The 16,738-nt window shown below is 42.5% G+C and overlaps 1 protein-coding gene across 5 annotated transcripts in view; it reads left to right on the top strand.

Annotated features, from left to right (window-relative positions):
* The window catches only part of LOC138300336 (prominin-1-A-like), a 475,106-nt gene extending 458,579 nt beyond the window's left edge, over positions 1 to 16,527 (top strand). For all 5 annotated transcript variants that reach the window (XM_069239581.1, XM_069239582.1, XM_069239583.1 and 2 more), the window contains 3 exons: positions 5,539 to 5,651; positions 9,268 to 9,285; positions 14,627 to 16,527. In XM_069239581.1, the coding sequence (XP_069095682.1) occupies positions 5,539 to 5,651; positions 9,268 to 9,285; positions 14,627 to 14,678 (183 nt within the window). In that variant the 3' untranslated portion in view covers positions 14,679 to 16,527. The remainder of the gene's footprint in view (positions 1 to 5,538; positions 5,652 to 9,267; positions 9,286 to 14,626) is intronic.
* The last annotated feature ends 211 nt before the right edge of the window (positions 16,528 to 16,738 follow it).

The following is a 16,738-nucleotide window of genomic DNA, read 5'->3' as shown; positions in this document are numbered from 1 at the left end:
AGTTTAAGTTAATTAATGTTTGAAACGAGTTAAAGGTGTTGTATAATAGCTAGAAAAACATGACTCTGCTACACTAGGCCAATTGGGCAACCCATACGAGAAGAAGCGCCACTGATGTTCTATTCTTGCATACGTTTAAAGTATAAAGGTTATTGAATAATTAATGAAGTAGAACATTCAAACAATGTAGACAGTAGTGATATTAACACTGTTATGCACTAACACGAAGCAAACAAGATGGTGCTGTAAACATAATACTGTTTATTGAATGATAAAATGTTAATAAAAAAATATTTAAAAAAATAAATAAAAAAAAAGTGTCATTGTAAGTCTTTAGTAAAGTGGTACAACATGTACTTAGGGCCTGAACTAAATGCTATTAGTAGGCCTGCAGCACTTATTGTGCCACCCACACATGTTACCCTTTAAAACATGTCTCGGGATTGGCATTGCGGTCTGTGTACAGTTTTAAACTGCCAATTCATACTAGCAAGACAAACCTCTTACCAGGCCTAAACATTCCTTTTTAAAACACATACATGACGCCTAAAGTAGGCCCTAAACAACCGATAGGGCAGGGTGCATTGTATTTAAAAAGTTGGACATGTACTTTTAAGTTTTATATGTCTTGGAAGTGGAAAATTCCAAAATGTGATTTTTACTACTGTGAGGCCTACCTCTCACATAGGATAACTTTGGGTTACCCTATTAAATTGAATAGGTGCTAATGTTTGATTGGGGACAGGTAGAAATATCACATTTGGTCCCATAAGAATTGTAATTTAAAATCACCTTCAATTGTAAAGTTGAATTTTAAATCACAGTCCTGAAAAAACCATTTGAAATGTTTGTGTCCTAACCATTTGGTGCCTGCCATCTGAGTCTTGGTTCACATGACTATGAATAGAGTGGCAGTTGGCCTTTATGTATTCTTCCCAGACAGTGAAACAAAGGGGGACTAGATGTTGGCAGGATGGGCCATCCTTGCCAAGATGAGAGGGGCAGAGCCATTCCCTACCCCACTTACTTTTCAAAGGGACTGCCTCCAGAAGACTCGCAAAGAACTAAACACCAGCCTTTTGTCACCCTAGATCTATTGGTGCCTGTGCAAGGACAGGAAGGGAATTTCCAGGACAAGATGTGGGGGGGAAGTCTAGAAGTTTCTCCCACTTCAAAGGCTGGCACCAGGTATAAATATTGTACCCTCAGACCAACTCCTCAGTTCATGCCTGGACACGTGGAGGACACTTAGAAGGTCTGCCTTGTATTTCCGAGGACTGCCCTGCTACTTGAGACCTGTTTTGGACCCTTGAGGACTGCTCTGCTACTACCAGAGGACCTCCTGCTGTTTGAATCCTACCTTGCAGCCTCAGTGAGCTGTCTTGCTGCTTCAGGCCTGCCTTGGTGCTTGAATCCAGGACTACCAGAATTACTTCAAGGGCTAGTTGATTGGCCTCCTGTTCTGAGCTGCAGGGACATAACAAGCTCCAACAACCTTAAGGTTGAACCTAGACCCTCCCTGAAGTGAGTCCTGCCCTTCAAGTGGTGCTCACCCAGTTCTGGACCCTTGGAAGTGGGGTGAAAGCTGCCCAAACAACCAATTCCTGGAGCTTGGGATTTAGAAAAATGTCCACCAAAAAGTGGCCTGAGAACCGATAGGAGACCGGGACCTGCCGATGCGTCCAAAGTGCATTGCTCATTAGCCGGACTTGGCAGTAGCTCACGCTATGTTCTTCTCTACTGAAGAAAATCCTGTTCAGCCTTTGGGAAGTGGTTTCCAGCTTCGTGGAGCCCTCGTTGGGTACAGCCTGCAGCTTAGTTCTCTGGAGATTTTCAACTTCCAAAAAAATGAGAAAGTCGGAATGTAGAAATGTAGAAATCTTCATTGTGACTTTGTTCAGAGGGTCCCCGATGGCGATGCCTCCTCGGACACCAGCAGCTGCCTTGCGTCACTAAACTTTATTTTTTTTTCTTCAAATTTCTTTGAAGTCTTAAAGTAAGCTGTGACCAGGCCCAATACACTGCATGTATCCGAACTGCACTCCATCACAGTCGGATGTAACTTTCGTCTTTGTCCGAGTCTCTCACTACTATATGCCTGTGGTTGGTATTTGGATCTTTTAGATGCTATTTTGCACTAAAAACATCAATAATTCATAACTCGAGGTTCTATTGAGTGGATTTCATTCATTTTTGTGCCATTTTATTAAGTAAAATGTTCTCTATTTTTATAAATTTGGTGTGGGATTTCTCTTGTGTTGTGTTTTCACTTGATTATTGTTAGTGTGCTGCATAAATATTTAACAAGGTGGCTGTAAGTTAAGCCTGACTGCTTTTGTGCTAAGCTGCCAGAGGACTAAGCACATTTTAATTTAGAAACTGTTGTAGTTCACCCAGAAAAGAATGGTTGCTGCTTGAGAAGGGATAACCCACCTCAACCAAAAACCCAATTTCATATAGGTTTCCATCCACTTTCTCTTTTGGGTTGCTTATCTGGGCACAGAGGGGATCATCATGACCCTCGCTGTCTTTTGACCACCAGGGTTAATGTGGCGGTAGAACTGCCAAGAGGCTGGCTGTACATACTGCCACATTATGAGTGTGCCACTTCTGCACTCACATCGCCATGGTGGTATGAGCCGCAGGGCCAGAGATATCAATCTCCGACTCTGTGGCCCACAGAGTATCGCAGGCAGCATTGTGAGCCGGCCTACCGCCATGGTTTCCGTGGCGTTAGCAACACCACAAAAACCATGGTGGTAGCAGGCTCCCCCACCCCCAACACACACCTGACACACCACACCCCTCCAGCCAAACACCCATCCCCAACCCCCATTCAAACACCCCCATTAACCCCCCTAAACGCACACACATGCAGCCACCCACCCACCACACAGCTGCCCCCACCCTCTCACAACATACACACACACATCACACCCCCACTACAGTCACACCGCCCCTCACCCCCCCACCCACATACAGGCACACAGACACCCACACGTACTACACATACATGCATTCATTCATTCTCTGGCAAACATGCATTCATCCAGACACACTCACACATTCTTACACACAGGCACACTGACATGCAGACACGCACTCACTTCACCATTCTTACACGCATTCACTCATATGTATACAACACTACACACACAGACGCATTAACACACACACACCCATTCACACACTCAGACACACACTACAGCCCCCACCCTCCCACCCCCCTCCGCTGTCGGACACCCGACGTACCTTAGGCGAGGAGGTCTTCTGTCAGGGAAGGGAAAGGGGCACTGCTACACCAGCAGCACTCCGCCAGGCTGTATTTAAGCTCAAAATATGGCTGGTGGCATTCTACTGGCAGAGTGGTGCTGGTGGTAGCAGCACCAGGTCACCACCGTCCGCCAGTATGAACACTGCCGGATTTCCACCCTTTTTGTGGCAGAAGTCAAGCAGTGCTCATAATCTGGTAGCCTGATGGTCGCCGCTGTGGTGGTATCCTGGAGGCCATCACCGCAGTGGTAGGCGGTAATTACCGCCGATGTCATAATCAGCACTAAAGTTTGTTGGTGGATGAGAGTCGCATCACAGCACTGAGCAGCCTATAAGTGGATTTTGCACTGCTGAGGGGATTTGATAACTGTTCCCTGTAACCCTACAAATTCACATCTCCTGGCCTTACCCACAGAAACCAATGGTGTCAGCCAACTTGAGTACATGGTATTGTATATTGACTCCCTTGTGTCCTTTGCTAACCATCGTCTTCTAACTGAATGCCCTTCTCCCCAGAAGCCACCCCTGTTCCCCATTCCATAACCCTATTTCCTTAATATTGTGAATTTCAAATTGAGAAAGCAGTTGGAAATTCATAATCCAGTCACACTGAGACCCAGATGTCAAAATTGGCAGTCATGGGAGAATACAGCCTGGCTTAGGACCTTCTCAGTTCAACTCTACGGGTTTTATGAAATGATGCCTGCTGGCACCCCTGTCCTACTCTTTGCTATGGTTGGTGTATGTAGTTGAGCCCTACGAGAGTGATGCTCCTCTCTTCTACCATAGTCTTAAGGAAATGGGACAGCAGCATCACCTGCACTCAGTAGTGGCAGCTACCTTCCTACTATCAGATACAAAGTTGATGGAAGGTCTAGTGCAGCATGGTCACAGACGTCTTTTGAGGGCTGACTGTGGGTGTGTTCCACCTTCCTCAGTACTCTGTGACTTAATGGCTACTGTCTTATACCTTTGGGGGCTGAAGAACCAAAGACGTAATGTGTTTTTTTCTGGAGTCATCTTGTAAAGCCACTTACTTGGGTAACTTATTTTATATATTCTGGATCCTGTCTCTTTGAGACTGCTAATTTAAAAACATCATTACTGGATCATACTCCCAGAAATCACTTTTCTCTGCTACTTCATTAATTCTCTGAAACAATTAACCTATCCCTCCCCACCCCCACATACGGGCAATTCATATCTACAGGAAAACATGTGAAGTAGAAATAAGTGTCTTTCTACTGTAATATATGCCAAGTAAACTGCATGCGATAGCTTAAAAGGCGCACGAAGATTTATTTGAGGCAAAGGTTTGAGGGAAAGGAGTGTTTCTGTTATTCTGGGAGGACCGAAACCAGCATCCCCTATGCCCTCTCGAAGTGCAGAAAACATTCCTGTGCTCTCAGGCACACCATGGACTGGCACTGCTGGTAATGATGGTCGTTCTACATGTCTTTGCAGCTCGGCGGCATATTGTGGCAGAATATCATAACAGAGTGATCGTCTGACAGAAATATTGTGTACTAAAAATCAAATAACAAAAACATCTCCCATTGGATTTACTATTAGAAAATCTCCACCCAGTAGAGCATTAGTTTTGTAAACCATACTTAGGACACAATATTTCCATTAGGTGATATTTTTGTAAACAATATTCTGGTGTAAAACACCTATCGGTCAGAGACCCTAAGGATATTCTCAGATGAAATCGTATTCACTGCATTGAATCTTCCTTAAAGGCTTTTTGAAACACTCTGGTGTGGAGAATATTTCATCTCGGTACAAATTAATTCCTGCCTGAATGCTCTCTTAAGTACAGGGGGTTAAAACTTCAATTCTGATTTTGGGCCCAGATGACTATCCATCTCTTCAGGGCTAATGGCCAGAAAGTAAGCCCTTTCACTGACAGCACAAAGCCTTTTGCCTGGGAATAGCACAACAACCTCGCAATTATGCCTCTTAACTTTCTTGTAAGTTAGACCTCATATTGTCTATGAGGTGAAAACTTTTGTTGTCTTCTTCCATGGATAGCTAAACATGTTTTCCATCCACACAGGATTTCCTTCTTCATTGCCAAAAATTCCAGGTTCTGTCACTATACTACTGAATGTAAACAGCAGACTGAAAGAGAGGTTTAAATACGAAGTCAGTTTTAGTGAGTGCCAATGTTACACAAGATCATTGCTGTCATACGATATCTAAAATAATGCTGCTATTTACTACTTTTCATATAATGCTCTTCTGTTCTTCTTATCTCTTCAGAATGCCTTTTGGTTCAGCCTGGGCTGGTGCACCATTTTCCTACTTCCTAGCATCATACTTACTGTAAAGTTAGCCAAATACTACAGGAGAATGAAGAGTGCCGATGTTTATGAGTAAGTATTTTTATTCGTTTAGAAAAGGGCGAATTGATGGGTGACATCATTTATCACTAGGTTCTCCCTCTATCGTTGTTACTTATAATGGTTGTTTTGGCCCAACTAAAATATAATTGAACCATGTGTGGCTCTGCAAACTTTCACTTAGGTCAGATCACCAAGACGTGCCCACCCAAGCCTTGGACACCTTGAGTGTGGATAGAGGGCCAATAGCATTTGACCTGAAACACATTGATTATTCAAACAAAACTTTCTAAGGTACAAATAAATTGCATGTAAAAGACCCCATACATATCTATTAGTTAGCAATGGGTCAAGACAGAATCTTATTACATAGTATATTTCCATGCTTCACATAGAGTGTATAGGGATGCTTACACACTGACCCTACCTCTTCTTCCTTCACTCCCACAGCTTCTTGACTCACACAGGATTCCTTCAATCAAAGAGATCCCAAAATACCAATCTGATGTCTCAAAATGGCTGCAGCCTTCTCTGTAGGGTAGTACCGCAAAGTTGGAAGGAGCGCATCATTAAACCTTTTTTCAGCCCTGAATTCATAAGTTGAACCCTAACACCGCCCTTTTCTCTGCTACCATATATTGGCAAGGTGGCCGAAAAAATATCTAGCAGGATGACTCTTGAACCACCCAAAGATCATGCAGGTCTTGGAACCATTGCAAAAAGAGTGGAAAAGGAAAGTGCCTTGGTATCTATGTTGGAGGACATAAGACTGAGCGTTTATACAGCCCCTGTCCCCTCGCCCACACTAGTTTCATCCTGTTAGAACTCTCCACTGACTTTGATATGTTGGACCATTCCATTCAGACTCCCTGCTTACGAGAGGTGGGACAGCTAAGGGCAAAGTTTTCCTAGTTCTTCTTCCTGTCTGGGAGGAGGTAGTGCCCGCCTCTTCCCCCTTTTCGTGTTCCAATCAGAGGCCAGTCTCACGTCGCCACCCTCTGCTATAATCCTCCATCTTATGATATATATATATATATATATATACACATTATTCTGTAAATATTTATATTATATATATCTGTATATATAATAATACGATGGAGGATTGCTGCAGAGGGTTGCAATATGTATATATTGACATCCAGGTGTGAACTCTATTCACTCTCATGGCCTGTGATTTAGGGCTATCAGCTTTGGAGTCGCTCCTGCTGTGACAGACTGCTTTCAAGAGGAGGAGTAGAGGGTACTTCAAAAGAAGCAGATCCCAAACATAAACTTGACAGACTCAGATAGTAGATCACCTTTGGTGTTTGGAAATGGACTCTAAGAAGGGGCGCTTAAGACCCCCAAAATTGTCACCTGCCAAGCAGAAGGACAGGCTGTGTGAGGAGGAGAAGCTCTACAAGACTTCTGCCTATGCCCGGGACATGTGTCCAGGGCCTGCTCGTCTCCCTGCAGAATGACGAGACATCACCCAGGGAACCCAAGACCACCTGTTCGGGAGCCTAGAGCACCAGCGCCGACCTGCTTGCCAAAACCAGTACGCCCTGTGTAGAAGAAGGAAGGAGGTCGAGTGGGAAGCCCTGTCAAGTTGACTTCTTTTTCGAGGTGTGTCAAGACGGCTGCACCAATTGGGTTGTTGCCCATGTGCAGGGCAAAGTCGGGGACCTCCATAAGTCAGAGGAGTGCCACATTGAATCGGCTGTTGCATCGATTGGGTTGTTGCCCACGTGCAGGACTAAGTTGGAGGCCCCCGTATGCCAGAGGAGGGCCACTTTGAATTAAGCCATCTGCAGGGCTTTCCCATCAGGGCAGCAGCCCTGCCTAGTGCTGAGCTGGCAGCCCCGTATAGCAGGAGAGGCTGCCATGAGAAATCTGCCATGCGGTAAGTGCCGCAGCCTTGTGCGGTTGTGGCCTGACTAGTGTATGTCAGGAGGGGCAGTCGCTAAGGACTTCACTGTGCTGGCGCACTTCTACCATGTGGATATGGTAACCCTGTATGCCAGAGGTGGTCACCTGGAGCATTTAGAAGTGCGACCTGATCTGCAACCCCCGCCGGAGGAGGAAAATCGTCATGGGAGCACATGCGCACCTTCACCAAGGTGAGACACCCACGTCAGAATCATCGCAGCAACCCTCTACCTGGAGATGGATTGGATACTTACCCCACATGACGAGCCACAAAGAACGTCCAGTTGCTTAGGGAGCAGCGTGTGAGGAACTCTGCACCCTCTGGGTACAGCCTGCGTGGGCCACTTGTGGCAAACTCACCTGAATTCAGCTGCTTCTACTCCAAACAGCCACAGATAGGGCACGTTCAGGAACTATTCCAAGCACCCACAGATGGGGCATGTTCAGGAACTCCGGATGCTTCATGCCTGCAGGTGCAGTTAAAACTGATCTCAGGCCAGTTAGCCCTGTCAAACTTTCTGCTAGTTACTGCCGCAGTGCTGGAACACTGCTACTTTTACGTTAGAATCAAAGTGGACTCGAGAGACTTGGACTACCAGTGAGGCCTACCTTGGAAGTTAACTGTAGTGAATGAGGAATAGCCACTATCACTAGGAGTGAGGAGGGAGTGGAACCTGGGGGAATTGCCTAAAGAAACACTAGAGCCTCGACCTACCTCAGGAGACTGTGTAGTTGTGTGTGCATGTCATTCCTTTCCTTTGTATTGATAGCAGTAAAATAAAATACTTCTCCTTTTCTATAAAAATGAGTATTTGACAGGACATTGATTTATTGCTTCTGCTGCAGCCATTGTGAGTTGTGTGCCTGTGTCTATTTCTCTAAATTCACCCCCCTAACTGCAGAGGGAGCCTGGGACTGTTTGGACCACGCTATCCTGAGAGTCAAGTTCAGAAGTGGCACTTGGCCCAGTTACTCAGAATCCATAGTAGGTCAGGCCCCGGGACATCAGGAGTAAAAGGACACAACCTTCATGGTTGAGCCCAGGGACCCCTGTGTTCCCTGTGGCCCGCTGAAAGAAGTTCTGACAGAGTTCAAGTCAATGTAATGGTCTTGTCAACTTTTCATGATAGAAGCAACCTAAAAAGATACTCCTTGTCATGCCAGGACTCCTCACCAAGCTAGAATGTGCTAATGCTTGCTGCTCGAGGTTTCCATTCAGTCCTATGAAGCAGCTACCGATAGGTCAGAATATGGTGGTCAGACCTGTGTTTGGACTTCACTAGTCTGACTGCACTTCATTCTGGCTCTCTGTTTTTGGTTTCCGTGTACCGTTTGAGATGTTGCCACCATAGGGCTGAGGATTCCTCTGGCTTTGTCCCCCAGCTCTGGAACTGACTCCACTTAGACCTTTGTTAATTGATCAGTCAGTAAATATTTTGGAAGGCTTTGAAATCAAATCTATTCCTTTCACAGTTTTTACACTTAGCTTCTTTTTTTTTTATTATAGCAGAAAGAACTGCTCCAGCTTATGTTGCACTTACAGATACATTCCCTCATTAACAGCTTCACCCCTTTCATTGTTTGTCCTATTACTATTGCTCGCTGCAGCAAAAAACATATATAGCAATGGGCGTTTTTCATGGGATCTGGACTACTAGATCTGGATTAAATACGTTTAATTGTGAAGCTTATTTAAATGCACAAAGTAATAATTTCTACCCTTTTTCTTTTTTACCAGGGGCAATGGCTTAGAAATGTAAGTATTCTCTGCGTTCAGTTCGTGATCTGTGACCACTCAACTACTTGGCATTCAAACAGGGTTTAAATCATCTCCAGTTCTAGGCAAGCAATGGCTCTGGCACTGTGTGTTGTAATTGTCTTTTTCCCATTGTGGTCCTAAAGGTGCTTTGTTTAGCCACCAGCTCTTAACACGATCTACCTCACTTTGGTCTAACCTCTGAAGGTCCTCGAGGGATCAGAGACTGGTCTCCTGCTGATCTGAGCTCAGTGAGTTTAATGCTGTTCTCACAAGGCTTTTTTCTTGAACCCCTGGCCACAAGTCACGCAGAGCGAATGCACTTACTCAACTGTGAACGAGTGGCTTCAGTGTAGTGGAGTGGGATCCAATCACCCACATTGTTTTACTGGAATCCACTGTTGCTCACATACAATTGCATGGCAGTCAGTTTGAGGCAGCTGGGGCTTGCAAATGCTACCCTTGCTGTACTCATTGCTGCTCCTGTGGACTGCCTGCCTGCCCTGCAAACTTCACCTGCACTGGAAGAGCACTCTAGGTGAAAGTAACGAACTGCCTAGGGGCACATAACATTAGTTAAGACTATAAAGGTTAGTTCCAATGGCAGCAGGTTATTGCCTTTCAGAACGAAACACGGTCCCCGTGCCCTCTGGGTGTAGGTTGCTCTCAGCTGGCTGACTGTAGCCATTCATGCAGACCCACAGACTAAACATTTGAAACTCGTAGCCGAGTCATCTGGGCAGGCAGTGTTTGCACCCTGTCCTACCTGCTTGGGGTTGACTCCGCTGGTCACTAGGGGTAGTTTCTCTAGACTGTAGATGACTCCGGGGCTGAGCTCAGTTTGTTAGTAATACCTCGAAATCTTAGTTTGAGCACTAACCACTAGAAGTGTGTTTAAAATGCCAGATTACAACATTATTATTGTTTAATGACCAAAATAAGAAAATGACTATATATGCAAGTGACTAAATGTAGGTATTTGGACTTCTAAGAAGGGTGTTCATTATGCTGCTCGGTTTCACCACCTGGTCTAGTGAGGGGAAATGAGCATGATGTCTTTACACTCCAAATAATTTCACGGTCCCATTCCATCAGAGGGGACTACGTCAGTACTTAGATCCCTCACAATACCCCAACTGTATTATGAGCAGGAATTGACAGAGCCAAGAGGCGTGGCTTTATCTGCTGAAAAAGTTTGAAAGAGATTTCACTTTTGATAAAGGTGTCATTTTCTTTTTAAAGAGAGGTTGTGTAGAGCCCGAAGTGTAATCTTCTGGATGAAAAGAGATAGTATAACTACAATCATTGTAAAATGTGTTTGCAGAACAGGGTACAATACTGGCAGCAAGTGTGACTCTTGTTCTTGACGTGTGTGTTTTTGTTGAAGCTTAGTTCACTTGCTACAAGTGTGATATTTGTATAGAGGAGTACTGCATTTGGTTTTATTTTTGTTATTGTGAATTGTAAGAGTAACAATAATAAATGTTCTTCATGATCTTATTATGGCTAGTTTTCTTATATTATTAGTAGTAAGAATTATGATAACATTAAAAATAATACAGATTATTTTTACAGCTCTAAGTAACACACCTTTTGTTTTTATGTAGTAATATGGTTCAATGATTGTGTGGTAAACTGGACTTGTATACATGCTACCGTTGATGGAAAGGCAGGTAGCACACTTAAAGCAAGTGTGCTACCCTCGTCGCCACACTCCTATTGAGTGTCACATTTGTTTGGTGTGTAAGGTGTAACAACCCTGCAGCATAAAGGTGACCAGAGTTAACTGCATAGGGGTAAATGTGTCGGCCACAGCTCTGAACTGGTTCAAGTTCATTCCGAGCAACAGATTGAAAGTTGAGGCATCTGAAGTCCTGTCTTTTCCATGTGCTTTCGATATTTTCATTCAAGCACTCCAGCAATTCCTTCTCAGACCTGGCTTCCAGGTTTATGACTATGCCAACGATACCGAGGTTGGGGTCAAATTTCCAGTAACAGACGTAGATCAAATATATATCCACATTATAGTTTTGGACATTCAGTTAACAACAAGCTTTAATTGTCTCAGCCGGAGCGACGTAATAACAGAACTTCTGTATAGAATTGAAGCCAATTTCACATGAGTAATGATAAATAGGAACTGCTATACCAGTGCAGTACTTTCTTCTTCCAACTATCATCCAGGTCCCAAGTTCAACTTTTTCCTTAGTTTACCTTCAGGTTTTCCTCTCAGGAGGAAATGTATTTTGCTTTGACTCAGAACATTTTAGATATGCTGAGTGTTCTCCCTCTCTGTGACTCTTCTAGTGTCTGGTGTGTTTCTGTGGAGCTTTTCTGCCCCCACTGTTCTGGTGTAAGCTGTGGTTAATAAATACATTAAGGTCATTGAGCCTCCATAATCTGATATTATTGTGTCTAAAATAAACAATTGCATTATGCTATTCTTGGGGGTCACAGAGAATCAGATTCATAAATGTCATGTCCATCCTAGCATTGTGGCTAAGGCAGTGCTTAATAGCCTAGAATAGATATTTCTCCAGTTTGCTGGGCTTCGCGATGGCTACCAAATGAAATTAGCCAACATGATGCCTTGGGGAGCCATCTTGGCACAGAGCACAACTATTATCCATTCTTTCAATAACTCTAAATATCAGTGACAGTTATAAATTCAATATCGCCTGTTCGATTTTATGAGTTGGCTCTTTATATCTTGTCTTTGAGGTAGAATAAAGTGATGTCAGAAGGTTTGATCCAGTCTTCCTTGCTGAGATGTAAATCAGATACCAATGATTTTGAGCAGTGCTTTAGCCCATTAAAACCCAATAACATTATTTCACAACCTGATGTGTGTATTTCCTCCGTGGTCACAGGTCACATCTAGATGACAGTCATCAGAACCCCCTATTTGGATGTTTCACTTTTTTATGAGTGTTCCCAGTAGAATACATTGATTCAGGTGCTGGAGAGATAAATAGCAATATCGTCTCCTTAAATGGCATTCCTAAAATGTTCACCAGTCAGAGTCATACAAAGTTTCACCATTGTAATCTCCATGATTTAAAATCTGAATTATTCAGGTACAAAATACGGTTTTTGGCTATTCTGTGTACATAAAAAGGTATGGAAAATAAATTGTGATCTCAAAGATATCCATAAACTCAAACACAAAAAATAACTATCCCACTCCAGTTTGATGCACTGCAGACATCTACTAATGTGAGACAAAAGCAAAGGAGCATCACAACCATACATATTTCAAGCCATATAGTTCTCTTGCCAAAAATAATGTGTTCCCCGGCATTTGTCTTGGGACGCAAAAAACCTTTTCACATCGGATCTGTACATAAAAATAGTCACTCCTTTAAACTTGTAACATGCACATTTGTTGGTCATCCGAATAATTTTTAAGACAACTGTGCTCCCAATCTTCAATTGTTGCTGGGATTCAGTCTATGAATCTTTTCTGTAAGTAAATCCCTGTGTTGTATGCCTCTGTTACTTTCAAATTCTATCTCTGTGCATCACCTGCAGAGAAAGTCTCTGTTCTGAAAAGGACATTGTTGTACTTGACTTCCAGTTTGGTACATGCAGTTGATCAGCCTCCACTTCAGAACTCACTGATCCCCCTTGGGTGCTGCTTCATCAGGGATAGAACAGATCTGTGGTTATCCATGCCTCATCTCCTAGTTTAGAAGTTCATGGTTCTTTGGTAGAGCCTGGGGCTCAACCAGAATCCTCAAATTCCAGTACTCACCTGAGACTTGCGTATGTGCCTGAGAAAAACATGTGAGGAACTCTGGATAGCACGCCAATCACATTCCCTTTGAAGTCTTTGCAGTGCAAGGCACTTAACCTTTTAAGGCCATTGATCCCTGTGAAATTCAAAGGCATCATGTAAATTGAAAACTCATTTGTCCTAAACATATTTGATTCCCATGCACTAGCTCACAAGGGCATCTTTCTGGTCCTTGCTGTCAAGAGCGATATGAGGATTCATCCTCCAAATGGTCCCATTTCTTTTCAGTTAAACTTGCTAGACTTGTTCTTGCTACTAATGCTTCAAGGCTTCAAATTGCTTGTTGAGGGGGATTTTATTCTTCATTGCATTAATGTACGGTTTATGATATTTATCCTTTGGTTCAGTGATGTACTAGGCAATAAAACCACTATTCAATGGGCAACATATAGGGCTGGGTTTCAGCCATTTGATTTTAAAAGCTGCAAACATATAGAATGATTCTCTTTTCTGGGTGCTGCTGCACAAAGTTGAACACAAAATTGTCATTACATAAATGTTAGATTGGACGAATAACTCACAACCCCAGAGCTAGCTAATGAGAAGTCATTCCATAGGAAACCCTAATCACAGTAGATGAGGTTAGCAATCAGCATGGATGCAGGCACTCTCTGGTCTATCTATTTAAAGAGGCCCTGAGCTGATTGTGATGCAGTCCAATACACCAAATTCACGATTCTGGTTGCCTCAAAATATATGCAGAGAGAGAAAACTCATTGTGCCTCAAACGCAACAATCCAGCGATATAGAGGTAAAACAAATCTGTAATCACAGCAAGGAGGCAACAGAAATGTCTTCATAGGAGTAATTCAAGATGTTCTACCATTCTACAGAGTCCAGCACAAATGAATATCTTTGCTAAGATTTAAAAGAAATTGATAACATAGCAGTAGCTCATTGGCTTTCAGTGGCAATTAGTCCCTGTCTGCTCATTCGCCAGCAGCTAATGTTATTGTGGTCTGTCATAACTATAACAAAATATGCTCGATCATAAAATGAATGAAAATGACTTTCTTTGCTGGGGATCCTTTCCGCTCTACTTGGATGAGGAATCCAACTCATAAACTAAAGACTGGGCAAAAATGCTATAATCAGACCAAAGGCATTTATTCTACTGGGGAGAAGCTAAACGTTACCTCAAAACCTTGCAGCTTATGTGCTGGTGGAAGATTCTCCATCTGTGAAACTCAGTGGCCGAATCAACCAGAGCATGGAGCATCTTCTCATGTGCCATAAATTAATATTTAGAGTTTAAAAGTTACTGTGGTATACAATATTTACTTTTCCCATATTGACTTAGACGTCCCATGTCAAGGTTATGCTCAATGTTCTACACAGTACGTAAGTAGGATATAAGTGCGTGTGGTCATTTCGGTGTTGAGTGACAGAATTAACTGCCTCTTGGCCAAATTTTCAAGTTTGCTTGTACATGATACTTAGGTAGAAATCAAATATGGGGCACGGAAAATGTTTTCCTTTTTCGATATGTTCAGTGCCTGATTTGCCACGGATTATTAAATATCTTAATTTATTTTTCTTTTGTAGGACAACAAACTCACAGCAGTTTCTCATTCCTCGTGCTGCGGCAAAAACATGAAAATGGGAAAAGCAGTTGCACTCAGGCATCAATAGAAAGAGTCATACATCTATTTAAATCAAATAAAATACATCTAATCTTTTAAATTCCTCAAATACATTTCCGGTGCTTCAGTGGCTGTACAGTCCATCACAAACACTCTTCTTTGCTTTAAAACCTGCCTTGCGATTTCTCTAAGAACCGTCAAGTTCCGGTGCCTTACCGAAAGACTCAACAAACTGTCAGCCTCTTAGATATGTTGGACATGTCGGAATTTAGAAAAAAATATTTTTATATGAGAGTTTTATTCTATAGATTTGTTCTTATTTTTAAGAAGCTGTGCTGCAGGACAAGTCATTTAATTATCCTTAAATAATATGTTCTTGCAATTATTCTACAAATGTGTCTGCTTCTTATCAGGATTCCAAATTGTGAACTGCCTATTGGGTAAATAAGGTAGCATTCACTGAGATCCAAGCATGCAACCAGATGATTTTACTGTAAAGAAATGTGCCTTGTATACCTTGTCATGCTTTGTATACTTTGTCAGACGTATTTTCCTCTTTATGTGATGGACGAACCCTGTAAGCTCAGTTCTTAAAGATTCCTGTCGCCGCTAAGAAACAATCCCAGTTTTCCTTTTGGCAAAGCAGGTGAGGTACTTCACTGCATCTGCATCTTTTTAAATCAATAGGTGTTTATTTTAGAATGTAATTTACTCTGCGGGGACATATTTGGTGGTATGGGAGAACTGAACTATTGTAAGTCAGAGGTGCATTCATCACACCAAATTGAGTTCACCCAGTCCCATTTGTAGTAAGTAAACCTCTGACTGGCCACCAGCTGAGCCCCTGTCAGTGAATTTAAGGCCCCCACATGGTCCCGACATTTCAAGTATCTAGAGGACCATCACATTTAGGACTGTCTTCCTGGTGCATATTTTTCCTTTGTGGGTCGGCCAGGGTGAGACAAAGCAGTCACAGGCAGTGAAAAGAAACAAGGAGTGCCAAGTGGAGGGAGAAATCTCTTTGCATGACTGAGTCAATATTTTTTTTTTCTGCAAACTCCTGCTTTTGAAAGAAAAAAAAGAAAAAAAATGAATAAATGTTAAGCAGGAAAAAAAGCATGGCACTGACTCCACCTTCAGCGCTGCCAAATGTTCATGTGTCCGCATAAAGATCCTCACCAGGCAGAGTGAATCTCTCATTATAGAGGGTCGGCGGGTCCATCCATCATACATTTATGGTATAAAAAGGGAATTGTATTGGCAGTAGGTAGCGGGAAGGAATAGTGACCCAAAGAGAAACGTTGCTTAATTTATTTTGAAAACTTTTATTCTATGCCTTAATATGTAAAAAATTGGTGACATTTTAAATATCGTTGTCTTTTGGGAAACTCTGATAATCCCCATATGTGCCTGCTGGTAGCTCATTCCCTGCAGCAATCATCATGAAACAATGGTTATAGAAAAATACACAAACACCATTTAAAATACAACATGAATCCACACATAAGCCCAGCAATCATAACAATACAGTACAAACATTAAAAAAGTTACATACAGGGAGTGCAGAATTATTAGGCAAGTTGTATTTTTGAGGATTAATTTTATTATTGAACAACAACCATGTTCTCAATGAACCCAAAAAACTCATTAATATCAAAGCTGAATATTTTTGGAAGTAGTTTTTAGTTTGTTTTTAGTTTTAGCTATGTTAGGGGGATATCTGTGTGTGCAGGTGACTATTACTGTGCATAATTATTAGGCAACTTAACAAAAATATATATATATATCCATTTCAATTATTTATTATTACCAGTGAAACCAATATAACATCTCAACATTCACAAATATACATTTCTGACATTCAAAAACAAAACAAAAACAAATCAGTGACCAATATAGCCACCTTTCTTTGCAAGGACACTCAAAAGCCTGCATTCCATGGATTCTGTCAGTGTTTTGATCTGTTCACCATCAACATTGCGTGCAGCAGCAACCACAGCCTCCCAGACACTGTTCAGAGAGGTGTACTGTTTTCCCTCCTTGTAAATCTCACATTTGATGATGGACCACAGGT

Source organism: Pleurodeles waltl, chromosome 6 (genome assembly GCF_031143425.1).
Source record: "Pleurodeles waltl isolate 20211129_DDA chromosome 6, aPleWal1.hap1.20221129, whole genome shotgun sequence".
Lineage (NCBI taxonomy): Eukaryota > Metazoa > Chordata > Amphibia > Caudata > Salamandridae > Pleurodeles > Pleurodeles waltl.
This window is presented reverse-complemented; position numbering and strand designations above follow the sequence as displayed.